We start from the raw sequence: 16800 nt of genomic DNA on the forward strand, positions 1-16800 counted from the left end.
AATAAAAAATATGAGGATAAAAAAATTTCATTGGAGGATTTATTTTTTAAAATAATAAATGTAAGGACTAAAATAACTTTTTTTTTTACATAAATGATTGAGCATGAGATGAGAATGAGCAAGATACATTGTAGGTATAGAATTAAAAGGTAATATTTTAGCAGATAAACCATTTTTATAATAAAGTAGAGAACATCATATTTTTACCATGAAAAAGTTTTTTTTTCCTTCAACAAAATTTGAAGAGAAAACAGTGTCGGGCAAACCTGTTTTTATATGAATCTTTTTCAAAAGTTTCTCTTTCCTTTCTTTTATATAATGAAAATTTATCATGACTGGAAAAACAAGTTCATATATAAAATAAAGAGATATCTTTGATAATTTTTATGTTACTATATGCACAAATAAATAAGTAATTAATTTGATGAAATTATATAAAAACTTTATAATAAAAAAACAACTAGACATTTAATTCTTATTGAATATTCATAAGAAATGTTTTTTTTAAGTATGCATATTATTTTTATATATAATTATTTATAAAGTAATTGCAAACATTACCATTAAAAATTTGATCTTATTTAAAATGTATAATATCATTATATATTTTTTAAAATACGATTATAATTGTTTTATTTAAAAAGTAGAATATTAAAAGATGTAAGAAAAATAAAGGGGGGTAGTGGAGTCAAGCCCACATGCTTCGGCTTACCTAAACAGCCTAGCTTATGCATTCGGCAGTATAAAGGAAAAGGCCCGACATATGTTGGCTTAGAAACCCAAGCTCGTGTATATGATTTTTTTTCTTTTCAAAAATAAATGGCTTGTGTATATGGGTTTTTTCTTTTCAAAAATAAATGAATGATATGTCATTTTTTGTACAGACAACTTATTTTCTACTTTAACAAATTTCAAGCACCTAGAAAATCAAATTCTATATAATGTGGACTCCAAAACCTAAATTTCAATCTATTTTTATTTTAAAACACAAAAAATCCTAAGAAGCTCAATAATTTCATTTCAACTCTTTAATTAAAAATTCATAATCAAATCAAATCTAAAAAAAATTTATGGATTTTGATCTTCTTTTTTTTTCTAGAAAATCAAGATATGGGTATTTTGAACTCTAAAACCTAAATTTTAATATATTTTCACCGAAAAACCTGAAAATCAAATTTTATAAGTTCCAATAACTAAATTTTCAACCCCAATCACTCTTTAATTAGTTTTAAAACTCATAATCAAAACAAATATAAACTAGTTTTTCGGGTTCTCAATTATTTTTTTCTAGCATGATTAAAGATAGAAACCAACTTTATCAAACTCCACTTTTAAAAACAAATCAATTGACATAAAGATTAATCTTTTTTATGCTTGAAATATACCAATTAAAATATTTTTTCATTATCTCTCAACATATTAGAATTGAACGTGAGAAAAATAAAGTTTTAAGGCTAAAATATCAATATTGAAAACTAAAGATATGAAAGATATAAAAAAATAAAATATTAAAGTACCAAACTGAATATTTTTCACCTCATAATCACTTAGAAAAGCATTGGAAATACATTGTAGCAATCATAGCACTTCCATGAGATGGCCACAATGGATGCAACAATAATAATAGAGTTATTTCTTGTAATTTAATTTAGTTTTGATTTTGACTTTTAATTTACTTTAATGAGATGAGTATTTTTGAAAGTGAAATATGTGTCCCTCGTTGGGTAATACATTCACTTTTTGATCGATAGAAATTGTCAAAAAAAAAAATGATCATGAGTTTTTGGCTTTCCAAAGTTAATTTTTCCAAGACACATAATCATCATATTCACCTCTTAATAAAAAAACATTTTAATATTTTTATATAAACTAAAAAAACTTCAATTCAAAGTCAAAATGCTAATTATAAATCTTATTTAAAGAGTATTTGGTATTGTGATAAATTTTTTTTAACCCAATCATTAAAAAAAAACCATTTGATTAGTCTAATAACTTATACTTTTTACACTAGGCTCCACATATAATTATTTCAAAATTTATTTTTTCAGAAGTTAGAATAACTTGTTTTTTTATTCACAAAGACTTGTTTATTATTTATTTTACATATAAAAATTTATTTTATATCAGTTTTAACAAAACACATATTTCTTAAACTTACCATTTTAAAAAAAGTAACTAAAAATATTTTTTAAAACTAATTTTTTAAATCATAATTGCAAAAGCTATTAAAATATCAAACACAGACTTGTGATCTATTTCTTCCTATCACTTTGGAGGTTGGTACAACCATGAATGAATTTCTCTAGCTAAGTTGAATAAGATGTTACTAAAACTAATCTTATATATGAAGTTTCCATGGCTTTCACTCTACTCTCTATCACCTTGTCAATTTTCATCATCTCCTCACTGATGAAGTAAGGATTGCGACTATATGACTATTAAATATTAAAGAAAAGAAAATTCAAAATACCTTCGAATTATATAAGTACTTTCAACTTTACATCCGAACTGTTTTTTGTATCGATTTTACCTTCAAAGTTTCAAAAATCCACAATCAAGGCTTTCTATCCAAATAAAAAGTGAAAAATTAACTCAAAAAAGAATAAAAAAAGACAGAAATAAAGGACCAAAAAAATATATTTTAAAATCTATAAAAATGTTTTAGGTTTGGATTGAACCCGTTGAATAATGATTTGGAAAGTATTAAAAATCAAACCTAATCCATCATTTCTATATTTATTATGTCTAGACCTGATAAGTTTCTCAATGTTAAGTCAAATTAAGTCACAGACTCCACTCTTAGTGGTGCGCTTCTATCAATTTCTTTAAGTTTCAGTCTTGTGACCATACTCCTTCCAGAACCAAAAACTTTAGAAACTATTTGGGAACGTGGTTTGTTAAAAAATTTAATTTTTTTGTTAAAATTTATTTTTTATATGTTTTGGATTATTTTAATGTGCTGATTTTAAAAATAATTTTTAAAAAATAAAAAAAATATTATTTTGATATATTTTAACATGAAAAATACTTTAAAAAACAACCATAACCACATTCTCAAGCAAGCGTTAGCGATCCCTCCCTCCCCCTCCCTCCCTTCACTAGCTGCCAAACTTCGATGAGCATGACGAGACTCTTCTCTTATTTCCCTCGTCCTTCCTCCTGTTCTCCACCCTTTTTTTCTATGAAAAAAAACTTTCAGATACCTGATCCACCACCATAAGTAGCAGCGATAGGATCGAAGCTCCTTCTGCTAGCCACCAATAATAGCAATAGTGTAGATCTTAATAATTCACATCGTCTTCTTCATCAATAATTAATGCGGGGCCACCTCACTTGGCTCCTCGTCACCGGAAAAGTCATCAGCAAATGGAGACAGTGGCAACACATGACAACCACTTGCTCGAGGGTAATTTATGTATTTTTCTCATTTTACAAGGTTACTTTGTCTTTTCATTTTAATTTCCATCCACACAATATTTTTATATCAATTCTCTATCACATTTTTTAAATAAATTTTCTTTAAACTTAAAATGTGCAGGTGTCCTTTGATTTTGTTAAAGTTATTTTAACAAATTGAAAAATTATCTTTGTTTCTTGAGTATTTTTAAATATGATTTTGATGAAATCCATTTATAAAATGACATGAGATTTCTTTTTAGTATAAAAAAAATTAGAAACTCCATTTATATTTTTTAGTATAAAAATATAAAAAAATTAAATTTAAATAAATAAAAAATTAAATTTTTAAAAAATACAGTTTCAACCGTATTTCCAAACATTATTTAAATCAGGTTTCCTTCACATCATTTTAGTATTTTTCAATTTAATAAATCTGTGTACATGTCAATCTCATCTTGTCCATATTCATCCCATGTTCAAATTATCTTTTGATCTTGACTTTAATAAATTTGCATTCATCAAATTGCATTTATACATATTATATACAACTTAAATAAAATCCTGAGAGAATGTCTGTCTTAATGTCATTATTATATCCTCGAATGTAAACCTATTATAAAAAATTAGAATATTGCTTGTTCGTTTGCTTTCACATTATATTTTTATTCTTCTCGTGTGCATTATCGAGTCTTGGGGCCTCCATTTCTTACAAGGAAGATTCTTTCTTCCATTGTCTATTTTACAATATAAACTGAAGATGGTTCCATTTACAAAGCTAAGTATGCTATTGTCTCTGTAAGATTTCGGGGCCTGTGTTCCATAAAAATTTAAATATTTTTATTAAAAATTAATTTATTTATATATTTTGAATAGTTTTGATATATTGATCTCAAATATAAATTTTTTAAAATAAAAAAAATATTATTTTAATGTATTTTAATATAAAAAATATTTTAAAAAATAATCACAAATTACCTGTGAGTATACATGATTATTACCGGTAAATATATTATTACTTTGCTTTAAGAAACTAATAAACGATCAAAAAGATGCTTCAAAACCACATGCTATCTTCTCCTTTAAACAAAACAAAGAAAACCTGGAGTTTGTCTACCTAAATATCTTTATTCTTTCTAAAAACAATTATTAATTTATTTCTTTAGCTTAACAGGATTGGTATATTTTAAAAGATGAAGTGTTGACCGCATTATTCATTGTAGGGCAATCTTTACTGTAGAATTCTATCTATGCAATAATTGCCTCGAGTGATGGACACACACTGATATAATTCAGTACTGAAAAGTATATCCCGTGGATAATATTATAAAATCAGATAATAAATATGAAAAACAATTATAGCAGATAAACAGTGAATATATTTTAACAATTATTCTTTGGTTGGTTGGTAGGAACAACTAAATAATCATCTATAAAAAAAAACATGGTGGAAAAATCACACAGACACAAACACGTGAATGTTATGAAAGAAACTGGGCAAAAAGTTTTTTTAAAAAAAAAAACTTGAAGGGGGTGATGAATTTACTATTCCCCTAGATATATTTTATTATAGACGAGAATAATAAATTTATTTTCTTAGTCTTAAAAAAAATAGTTTAGACTAATAGTTGGGTAGGATCATCTTTGAAATGATAATTTTTTAGTATTTTAAAATTAATTAGGGACATGATAAATTTTTTTTATAGTAAAATTAAGTTGATGCAATTAAAAGAAAAACTATATTTATCTGTGGTATTTTTTATCTTTTGTTTTATTTATCATATTACCTTTTAAATTAAAAAAAAATTAAAATGAAAATGGGGCTGTTTTTTTATCATTTTTATAAGTACATTAAAATACTTACTTGCCCTTACAATTTATTTTCTTAAGCCTAGGTCAGAGGGTATTTTATTCATTGGTGGTCTTTTCGTTGTTATTAAGGTGGGGCAAGGGCAATTTAATCTTTTAAAAAATTAAAAAAAATTAAAAAAAATTATTAGATACACACATCAACTACTTTATTGTCTTTGAACATTGTGTGTGACCAATTCCAGAGCCAAAAAAAACATTTTGGGATGGCATAAGTTTTGTCTCGATATCTTTTTCATGGATATGTGATGTATGTATCTAAAAAAATTCTGGTTTGGGTTGAGTAATAATTGTTTTTTCTTTTCTTTTTTTTCTTGGGGTTTGTGTCATACCCCTAGTTTTTTTAAGGCAACCTTTAAATTTTTTTTTATTTAATCCTTATTCTTTTGGCTATGGTTTTTTTAAAATAATTCATTGAATTAGATTCTTGTTTTGATTTCATCCTTATTTAATTTTTTTTCTTTTTTAAATTTAGTTCTTGTTTTTTTAATTGCTGTTTTTTTATAATCTAAAATAATTTTTAGAGTTACATTTTTTTTATTCCACCCTTCGTAAATTTATTTCTTATTAGATTTTATCCTCATTCTTTTAATTATTATTATTTTTGCTTTATGAAATTTATTTTTTAAATATATTTATTACTGAGTTAAATATAATTGATTTATTGAATATAGGCACATGCTTATTTTATTATTATTTTTGTTCGGTTTGTTTTTCTGAGACGATACTCTAGCAATCCATGCGGCTTCTTCTAATGTCATCGTCTAGACTTTTGTAGTCGGATTTGAACCGTCTCAATAAGCTCTTTTTGTGATGGATGATGTCCATAATAGAGTGAATGAGTTTTCAATAATTTTTTTTCTTCTTCTTCTGAGTATGATATCGATGACTAGTTTATTCAGGTTAATTATTATCATTTTTTTATGGTTTATCTGTTATTATTTTCTATAATTTAAATAACATTATTAAACTACCCGGTCTTATTGTATCAAGAGAAGTTCATGACTCAAGTATCACATTTTCCTTATTTCTTTTAAAATATTGTCTGGACTAAGTATCTTTTTTTTTGTGTACTAAACAATTTTTGACCCCTAGTCTTGCCTATAAATGGGAGACTAGAGTAACCTAATCTCACAACTGAAGCCAAACACTAAAAGCTTAGCGTATTGCATAACAATGAAGAAGTTCTTGGGAATGGTGCTTGTCCTCCTTTTCCATTCCTTCCTCTCTTTGGCTTCGCCCTCGCAAACTCCTACCGTCATTATCATTGGAGCTGGAATGTCAGGTTGTCATATCTTCAAAATTACCAAAAACAAATGGCTCTAGATCTATGCATGCATTTCACTTGCCCCTTTACATTTCTGTATCATGAAGGTTTTTTTCTTGTATTTAGGCGCACACATCATGGGGTAAAACACTTTCATTGTCCATAAATGTTTTTTTGGGTGAAAGACTTGCATAGTTTTTACACAAACTACTTAATTTGTCTGCTTAGCCTTTTTATTTAATCTTGGTTAACATTTCAGGAATTTCAGCAGCAAAAACACTTCAAGATGCTGGCATACGTGATATCTTGATACTAGAAGCAACAGATAGGATTGGCGGCCGTGTGATGAAAACCCAATTTAGTGGATATGCAGTAGAAATGGGTGCCAACTGGCTTTTTGGTGGGGGGCCTGTTCATAATCCTGTATTAGAAATGGCCAAGAAAGTCAAGCTCAAAACCTCCCTTAATGACTATGATAATCTTACATCAAATACCTATAAACAAGAGTAATTGAATTAAACAACTCTTCTTTGATATTCTTCTTTTCTTAAAAGCCATCATCTTAATTGCTGACATTAATGGCATACCATCCGTAACATCTTTTCCACTGATCTCCACAGTGGTGGACTATACCCAAAAAAATTGGTGGAGGCTGTAGATAAAGTTGCTGTGGCCAGGGATGACTTCTGTGCAGAGTTTTCGACCCTTCTTACAAAAAAAGTCAAGAACGATGTTGATATCTCAATATTGGCAGGGCAGCGTCTATTCAAACAGTAAGCGCTAGGAATTTCATACATTAATTAAGTTTTTTTTTTAAGAGTAAATTAACTGAGTAATGGACATGGCTGTAGGGAGCCGAAAACCCCACTGGAAATGGTGATAGACTACTACCACAATGACTACGAAGATGGAGAACCACCAAAAGTGACAAGTTTGAAGCACACATACCCCCGGAATGAGTTCGTGGACCATGGAGAGGATCCGTACTTTGTAGCAGATCCCAGGGGTTTTGAGATTGTAGTACAATATCTTGCTAAGCAGTTCTTGTCTTCTTTGAAGAGCGACCCCAGACTCAAGCTAAATAAGGTAACCTTTTAGAAAATTTTGCTGGGATCTTGAACTAATGTACTCGGTTATAGGTAGCTGAGCTAGCTATATCATGCAAGGTACTAAATCCTGATGTAGATTTGTGCTTTAAACACTATTTCAGGTAGTTAGAGAGATAATATACTCAAAGAATGGAGTTGCAGTCAAAACTGAAGATGGTTCCATTTACAAAGCCAAGTATGCTATTGTCTCTGTAAGCGTTGGAGTCCTCCAAACTGACCTCATTGATTTCAGGCCTAAGTTACCTGTGAGTATACATGATTATTGGTTTCTTTTCTTTTCTTTCTTGATTTTTTTTTATTGAGAGATTTTCTTTTTCAATCTTCACGAGATATTCAAATCAATTTCCTTTCTAACATTTATGGATATCTTTATTTTCATTTTGGTATTTCCAGTACTGAATCTTATCTTGAATATGAATCAGCTATGGAAAAGGCTTGCAATATCAGATTTTAGCATGACCATATACACCAAGATATTCCTAAAATTTCCTTACAAGTTCTGGCCATCTGGTCCTGGAACTGAGTTCTTCCTTTACACGCATGTCCGGCGCGGATACTATCCACTTTGGCAGGTACTAACTAACATGTACATCTAAATTAGTAGCTAGCTATTTTGCTGTATATTCATCCTAGCTCCACACTTATGATGTCTTGATGTTTTTCTTTTCATGCAGCATCTAGAGAATGAATATCCAGGATCGAACATTTTGTTTGTGACAGTAACCGCTGAAGAATCAAGAAGGGTAGAGCAATTATCAGACCAGGAAGTTGAAGCAGAGGTCATGGTTGTCCTGAAAACGTTGTTTGGTAACAACATTCCTAAGCCAGAAGACATACTTGTACCTAGATGGGGCTTAAACAGATTCTACAAAGGCAGCTATTCCAATTGGCCTGACAAGTACAACCAAAACCGCCACGACCAATTAGGGGTGAGCCTAAAATTAGCAAATTCAATTTCCTAATGTTGATGTAAGAAAAAGCAATTTCAGAACCATAGCTAGAAATACTTTGTCTTTTACAGGATCCTGTTGGTCCAGTTTACTTCACCGGGGAGCATAATAGCAATAAATACATAGGATATGTCACTGGTGCTTACTTTACAGGTTCGATCTCCCTAAACACCCAAATATGCTTTCTCATTTGGTGTATTGTGCTAACAATATGACCTTTACCAACCTTGATTTTTGTTCTTGGATGGTAGGTATTGACACAGCAAACGATTTGCTTGGGTGCATAAAGAACCAAACTTGCAGAGGCTATAATAGCCAGCATATGTAAGAGAGAAGTTTCACCAAGAGACCAGTGCTCCTAGGTTCTGAAGGTCAATGTCTGCATTTTCTGTTTAATTATTAAGGATATATGTGCAAAGTACAAAGAGTTTCACAATTTGTACAATCTTTTATGTAGGTGAAGATGGATCAGGAGGATCAGTAGCTAGCAGGAATAAAATCTAGAGGGTGGACAACCATTACAACATCAACCTGTTTTTGAGTTTTTGCTAGATGTCCCATCTATGATATGTTTGGATTTCCATGTCGAGGAATGAAGATTTCAATTTTGTGATCTTACTTGACAACATTTAATAAAAATAAAAGTAAACAAAGGCAAAGGGGAAATATGGCTCGAAGCCTCAAACTATAATCAAATACTCTAGGGGGCATGTGGCAAGTGTGCTTAAATTAACCTTTTCTCCTTACAAAGTGGATCACATGCATACCTTACAGGATCCGAGCAATTCAGCACAGTTCCTTGGTAAAACACAACCCATTTTTTAAAATCTTATTCTATCGTTGTTTTACTAAGAAACAAGGAGATGGCGTGTAATAGGAATTGCTTGTCTACCTCAAAGCCTCAAACTATAATCAAATACTGTAGGGGGCATGTGGCAAGTGTGCTTAAATTAACCTTCTCTGCTCACAAAGTGGATCACGCTCATTCCTTACAGGATCCGAGCAGTTCAGCACGGTTCCTTGGGAAAACACAACCCATTTTTTTAAATCTTATTCTATCGTTTTTTTACTAATGCCGTGTTTGATTGCAGGAAAGTGAATTCCTGGAATTCACTTTCCTTGCTTTCTCATGTTTGGCAACAATATAAAAAAATAGTCAAAGGAAACTGAATTCCAGTCAACTTAAAAAAAGTAACGTTAGGAAAGGAAAGTGTTTTCCTTTTGTTAAATAAAGGAAAACACTTTCCTTCGGGCCTTTCCTTCCGTTCATTTTCTCATACAGCTGTGTATCAGCTCTCAACTGGAACTTTTTATTCAAAATCACAGAGAAAACGAGAACAAGGGGGGCCTGAGCAGAAACAAGAGAGCAGGAACAAGAGTATTTTTCTAGACCAATTAATTTTAGATAATTTTTTCCTCTTTATTTTCTTTATGTTTTTATCTTATTCTGCATAGATCTGTAAAAATAATAGCATAAATCTTTGATATTCTTGATAAATCTGCTACTGCTACTGTCATATTTTTTCCACAACATTTCCAACTTTTCATCTTCGTAAATCTACTACTGCTACTGTCAACAACTATTAATCTCATCACCTTCAATTAATCAAGCAACCCAAACAAACACAACCCAAAAAAACACATTCTTGACAGAGAGACAAAACCGGTGGGGGGAGGGCGGGAGAGATAACTGTGACAGAGAGAGGCAAAACGGTGGGGGGGGAGGGGAGGCGATGTCTGTTAACATGAAGAGGCAACGTGATGGGGGGGATCGATTTATGTGAACAGATAGAGGCCAAAACCAGGGGGGAGGGGCGATCGATTTCTGTTGCCAGAGAGGCCAAAACCGGGGGGGCATGGGCGATCGATTTCTGTTGACAGAGAGGCCAAAACGGGGGGGAGGGGCGATCGATTTCTGTTGACAGAGAGGCCAAAACCGGGGGGGGAGGGGCGATCGATTTCTGTGAGGCGGCCGATTTCTGTTGTGGGGGCGATCCATCTGTTATCAAAGAGAGACAAATCGGGGGGGATTTCTGTTTATGTTAGTGAATCCTTGGGGGGGGGGGAATGGGAGCAGGGAAATTGGGGGATTGGGACCGAGAGGAGAGGGAATTGGGAGGGGAATGAGAACAGTGAAATTGTTGGCGGGGGGATAGGAGCAGGGGAATTGGGGGAACTCGGACCGAGAGGGGAGGGGAATGGGAACAGTGAAATTGTTGAATGGAGGGGGGGAGATTTCTGTTAGTGAATCCTTGGGGGGGAATGGGAGCAGGGGAATTGGGGGACTGGACCGAGAGGAGAGGGAATTGGGGAGCAGGGGAATTGGAGGAGATTTGTGAATGGAAGCAGGGGAATTGGGGGACTGGACCGAGAGGAGAGGGAATTGGGGAGCAGGGGAATTGGGTTTTGATTTGTGAATGGGAGCAGGGGAATTGGGGGACTGGACCGAGAGGAGAGGGAATTGGGGAGCAGGGGAATTGGGTTTTGATTTGTGAATGGGAGCATGGGAATTGGGGGACTGGACCGAGAGGTGAGGGAATTGGGGAGCAGGGGAATTGGAGGAGATTTGTGAATGGGAACAGTGAAATTGTTGGGAGATTTGTGCAAACAAACTTCAAATTGTTGAATGCTAATGGGAAATTATACAAATCGGTTATAACGAAATTATAGGAAAAATGTGGAATTAATAACAGGGGGAATGGGAGGGTAATGGAACAATGTAATTGGGAAATTATACAAACCGGTTATAACAGGGGAAATGGGGAATGAATATAACAGGAAAAATAGGGAATTATTGTCCGCTTCTTTCAACATAATTTTTTGATATTAATTGTGTAAGTATTTTATATGATTTTTTTAATATGTATTTCCCTAAATTTTTAGGTTTTGTTATCAGAAAACTTCACTTTCATGATATGGATAGTAAGATAATTCATGCAACATGTATGGGAGCAGCTGTAACTGTGATAGCTACAGGGGTAGCTATTATTGAACAAGAAAGAAATACAATTTATATACCAAGAGAACCACGTATAAATGCAATTGCTCAACGAGAATTCTATATTGACAGCATTTTGAATCGAGGTGATAGGCATTGCGTTGAACAAATTCGTATGAAACCTGTTGTCTTATATAGATTGTGTGATGTTCTCACAAGTCATGACCTATTACGATCAACTCAAAATGTGTCTATTAGGAAGCAAGTAATTGTGTTCTTACAAATTGTAGGCCAAAACCAAAGATTTCGTTTTATTAGTGGTATATACTATAGGTCTGTTGAAACTATCCATCGTTACTTTAGAATTGTTTTAAAAGCAATTCTTAAGTTATACAAACACCTAATTAAAGACCCAGGCGATACAGTTCCCGCAGAGATAATGAATAATCAAAGATTCTATCCTTATTTTAAGGTATGAGAACAATACCAATATTTTTATACATTAATTAATTACATCTAGAGGAAAAGGTTATAAATTATTTTTTCATGTTTTTATAGGATTGTGTGGGAGCAATTGATGGTACCCATGTTCCTGCAAATGTTCCTGTTGAGATTCAAGGAAAGTTTCGAGGTCGAAAAGAAGGGACAACACAAAATGTTTTAGCAGCTATAACTTTTGATTTGAAGTTTATATATGTTTTAGCTGGCTGGGAAGGAAGTGCACATGATTCACGGGTTTTAGGTGATGCATTATCAAGACCTAGTGGTCTAAAAATTCCAGAAGGTATATAATAAAGTATTTATTATATGCAATAAACATATAAAATATTTAATTAGCTAAAGATAGTAATAGGTTTTTTTTTTCTAACTTGTAGGGAAATATTATCTTGGTGATGCTGGTTACGGTATTCGAAAAGGAATCATTTCTCCTTTTCGTGGAGTTCGATATCACTTGAACGAGTTTACAGAACATTCACCAGAAAATGAAAAGGAACTATTTAATCTTCGACACTCTTCTTTGAGAACCGCTATTGAGCGAGGGTTTGGTATTTTGAAGAGTCGTTTTAGATCAATTGATGGAAAATCTTTTTGGTCTTATGAAACACAAGTAGATGTTGTGCTTGCAAGTTGTATTATTCATAATCACATAATGGGGGTTGATCCTTATGACTTTCTTATGGAAGAAATATGTTCGGAAAGTGAACCAATTAGACGAACAATCAACTTAAGTCAACGGGAGGAGAGGGAAGAGAATAGGGAGTGGATAACAAAAAGAGAAATGATTGCATCAACCATGTGGAATGATTATAACACTCAAAGAAACTAGTAATTGAGTGTTAGTTATATGTGTTTGTTTTTATTATGTCTTGTTTGAGTTTGTATTATATTTGTTATGTATTTGGAGTAGATGTTGACTTTATTATAATTTATCTTTTAATTATTAATGGTAGTTGTTATATGAAATTTATTAAATCTAAATATTGTATGATGTTATTTTGTATAAATTTGTAATTTCTTTTTTGTAGAAATGAGTTCCACGCAAAATGTAAAATGCAAGGGCAAGCACTTCACATGGTCTAAGCCTATGTCTCACATGTTACTTGAGATATTAGCTGAGGAGGCACTTAAAGGAAGCAAACCTTCTTCCACCTTTAAAGCAGAATCTTTTGTTAAGGTGGCTACAGAAATCAGTCAAAAGTTCAATGTGCAATGCGAGCCTAAACATGTGGACAATCATCTCAAGACCGTGAAAAAAGAATGGGGAATAATAACCAAACTTAAAAATAAAAGTGGCTTTGGCTGGGATGATTATTTGAAGATGATTACTGTTTCGAAAGATGTATATGATGAAGAAGTAAAGGTATGATAAATATTATACTCTTTGTAATTTTTATATTTACTTTTGTTTCTAAAATGTTATACAATGAACTAAAAAATTACATATTCTAAATTTTATGAACAGGCACATCCCAATCATGACAAGTATCTCAACAAAAAACTCGATATGTACGAGGCAATGGCAATTGTTGTTGGAAAAGACATGGCAACCGGGAATTATGCCAAATCATATGCTGATGTCAACTTGGAAGAGAACACTGAAGAGCAATCAATTTCAATTGAAAATGAAGGGGAATATGAAGAAACTTCTAAGGAAAAAGAGACATCTTCCTCTAGTACGCAAAAGAGGCAACATAGGAAGAGAAATCGCATGTATGAAGATGATGGTGTTGAAAAGTTGTCTAAACAGATTGGAGATGTAGCACTTGCAATTCAAAGCCTCAGCAAAAATCAACTTGATGTTAATGCGTTGTATGCGGAAGTGATGAAAATTGAAGGCTTTGATGAGATCACTCTTGGGGAGGCATTTGATCATTTGGTCCAAAATGAAATGTTGGCAAAAGCATTTATGGCAAAAAATGCTAATTTGAGGAAAATTTGGGTTCAGAATTTTATGAACCAACACTACTACAGGCCTGCTTGCTAAGATGGTTTGACTATGTTTAAAATTTGGGTTCAGACCATGTTTGTTATTTGACAAGTATGTTTACTTGTTTAATTCGGTCTATCATATTTATGCTTGTAATTTGAACTAATATGTATGTATGTATATGACATCGAAACTTAATATTTATGCATGATTTTGTTTGATGTTAGATATTTATATTTATTTCTTGATGCTTATTCGATATATATTAAAGGGATATTAAAGGGATAATTGACTTTACTCGTAAAAAAAAATATTTATCAAAAAAACCCATCAAAATATTTTTTGAATCTATTTATCTTTTTTAAAAAACTTCATACCAAAAAAAAAACCCCAAATATATAACTCTTACCATAAACTAATTTGGCTTTCTTCATATGAAAAAAAACTTATTTTAAGCTTTTAAAATTGAAAAAAATATAGTAATAGGTTTTACTTAAAAAATATTTCACAAGCTTATTTCTATATAATATGATATGACATATATAGTTATATTTTATAAAATAAGCTATGTATGAATATATATTATAATAAAAAAAATTCATCATTATACTTTTTAGATTTCATTCTTTTATTGTAACTGATTAAATTTTTATATTAAATATTTTATATATATTAGATAAACTTAAAAAAAAATTAATTTATTAATAAATTATTTTCCAGTTTCTTTTCCATAACATAACCAAACACAGGAAAGTGTTTTCCAGTTCATTTTCCATAACATAACCAAACACAAGAAAGTATTTTCCAGTTCATTTTCCATAACACTACCAAACATCGGAATTCACTTTCCCGGAATTCACTTTCCAGGAATTCACTTTCCCCGGAATTCACTTTTCAAAAGGAAACAACTTTCCTGCAAACAAACGGAGCCTAAGAAATAAGGAGATGGCGTGTGATAGGAATTGCTTGTCTACCTCAAAGACAAGAAGAAAAGTACAAGACAAGGGTCAGAGAATATTCCCTCCTCTAATTATCAAAATATATCACAGTTCAAAACATAACACCTTCCTCTCGAACAAAATGATAGATTCCACAGCACTCCGCCAACATCAGGCCAAGGCCGCTGTAAAACCCCCGTGAGTCACTGCACGGGTACCCTGTTGTCGTTAAAACCTCCTTTAGACAGCAAGTCTTACACCTGATGTCAGGTATACTGCACATTTACAGCCCCACAGTGCCTATTTACAGCATAGCCTCCCGAGGTCTTCAGTACATTACCTGTAATAACATAATAATAAAAAAGGGACGACCTGGTCAAAGGAGTGATCTTACCATGTGCCTTAATGTTCTCAAATGAGTGGAGTTTCTTTTATTGATTTTCGAAAAAAGAAGATGGTGCCTTTTAATCCCTCTAGAAGCTAATCGACATTAATGAGAGGCCCTTTATTTGTGGAATACAGCTATCACTCCAGCACAGTTGGCTTTCAAACGTTAAAAAATTGACTTTGAGCAGACCAGTTGATTCAAACTGGCTTGTATTATCAGACCTGGAGAATGCAGTATGTGTACTCGCAAACCAGGGCAGTATGTGTACTCGCAAACAATCTAGAAAACTGTGTTCTGTTAGTGAACACACTCATTGTTACATTATTGCTTGAATTACAACTCTATCTGGAGATTGTTTTCCTATATGTGCGAACTGATATTAGTAGGAATCTTACTTCAAGTAAATGTTGAAAATTTATTTAAAGAACATGATTAATAGAGACACCCGACATCAAATTAAAAGTGACATCCACTATTCCATAATGAAAAGAAAAAAACTTTCATAATATTTATATAATGAATAGTTAAAAAGTTTTTAGAGGAAAGAAGTATTAGACAAAATAGATTATGAGCTTAAACACATACACACAAGTATATTAATCCAGTTCGTGATTGGGCTTCAGGTCTAGATTTAGTTTATTGTAAAATAATATTTTGAGTTACAAAATATTAACTTTTTGCAAAGTGAAATTGAAATTTGGCCTAGTCCATGAAGAACTTTTTGCAAAGTGAAATTGGAATCTAGCTTAGTCTATGAAGAGTTATTTATTCCAGCCTATTGTTTATCTAGTTTAGTCCATGAATGTTTACAATATTTTCTAAAAGTTTTTGCTTTAAATCTAAATAATTTTTCAACTTAAAAAAATCATTTTAATGACCACAATGTTCAGATTTAATTCTTGATTTATGATAGATAATCAAAGGTTGATCATAGTGGAAATTAATTATGATTATTACCATAATTAATTCTTCAACTTTTTAATTTTCAAAATCCACAATAAAAAGGGAGGGTGAAGGAAAAGTTCAAAAGTAGTTTTATCTAGATTTTTACACACTCTTCCTCATCTTATTTTTAATGTTTTTCTTCTATTTTTTATGTTTTGGTTTTCTTTCCAAATCTAGAGTTTAAGTTCACTTTGTTGAGAGATAATTAAGTCATTTTATTTTAGTTCAAAGATCTTATTTAAAAGTGCATCTAGATTAAGATGATGGTATTGGGATCTTGAAAAATATATTCCAAATATTTAATTATACTAGTGAGGAACAATAAAACTTTTAGAACAAAGGATTTATCATTGACAACAACAAAAGTTTCATTAATTTAAAGTGTTTCAACATGTAAATACCCTTTTTTATTTTAATTTAAACATAGTTATTATTATTATTATTAGTATGTATGATAGGATTTTGATTTTTATATCAATTGTAAGTTTGAATATATGTGCTTAGTATGTGTTCTAGTATTCTATTATTATATTTATGTTGAAAGTATGTTTGATATGAGTTTTATTTTTCTT

The 16800-nt window shown here is 31.4% G+C and overlaps 3 protein-coding genes across 3 annotated transcripts; all 3 read left to right on the forward strand.

Annotated features, from left to right (window-relative positions):
* Positions 1-6387: 6387 nt before the first annotated feature.
* Positions 6388-9209, forward strand: LOC133675009 (polyamine oxidase 1-like). Its single transcript, XM_062096272.1, has 10 exons — positions 6388-6550; positions 6792-7038; positions 7153-7305; positions 7384-7618; positions 7743-7886; positions 8064-8213; positions 8316-8570; positions 8663-8744; positions 8843-8962; positions 9049-9209. The coding sequence occupies exons 1-9, from the start codon at positions 6442-6444 to the stop codon at positions 8917-8919; spliced, it is 1452 nt and encodes a 483-aa protein (XP_061952256.1). The 5' UTR covers positions 6388-6441; the 3' UTR covers positions 8920-8962; positions 9049-9209.
* Positions 9210-10853: 1644 nt separating this feature from the next.
* Positions 10854-14177, forward strand: LOC133676068 (protein ALP1-like). The gene is made up of 4 exons (XM_062097640.1): positions 10854-11243; positions 12088-12313; positions 12405-13390; positions 13493-14177. The coding sequence occupies exons 1-3, from the start codon at positions 10854-10856 to the stop codon at positions 12854-12856; spliced, it is 1068 nt and encodes a 355-aa protein (XP_061953624.1). The 3' UTR covers positions 12857-13390; positions 13493-14177.
* LOC133676069 (uncharacterized protein At2g29880-like) lies at positions 13058-14065 on the forward strand. Its single transcript, XM_062097641.1, has 4 exons — positions 13058-13390; positions 13493-13606; positions 13778-13906; positions 14048-14065. Exons 1-4 carry the CDS (start codon positions 13058-13060, stop codon positions 14063-14065), a joined length of 594 nt encoding a protein of 197 aa, XP_061953625.1.
* Positions 14178-16800: the final 2623 nt, after the last annotated feature.

Source organism: Populus nigra, chromosome 16 (genome assembly GCF_951802175.1).
Source record: "Populus nigra chromosome 16, ddPopNigr1.1, whole genome shotgun sequence".
Taxonomy (NCBI): domain Eukaryota; kingdom Viridiplantae; phylum Streptophyta; class Magnoliopsida; order Malpighiales; family Salicaceae; genus Populus; species Populus nigra.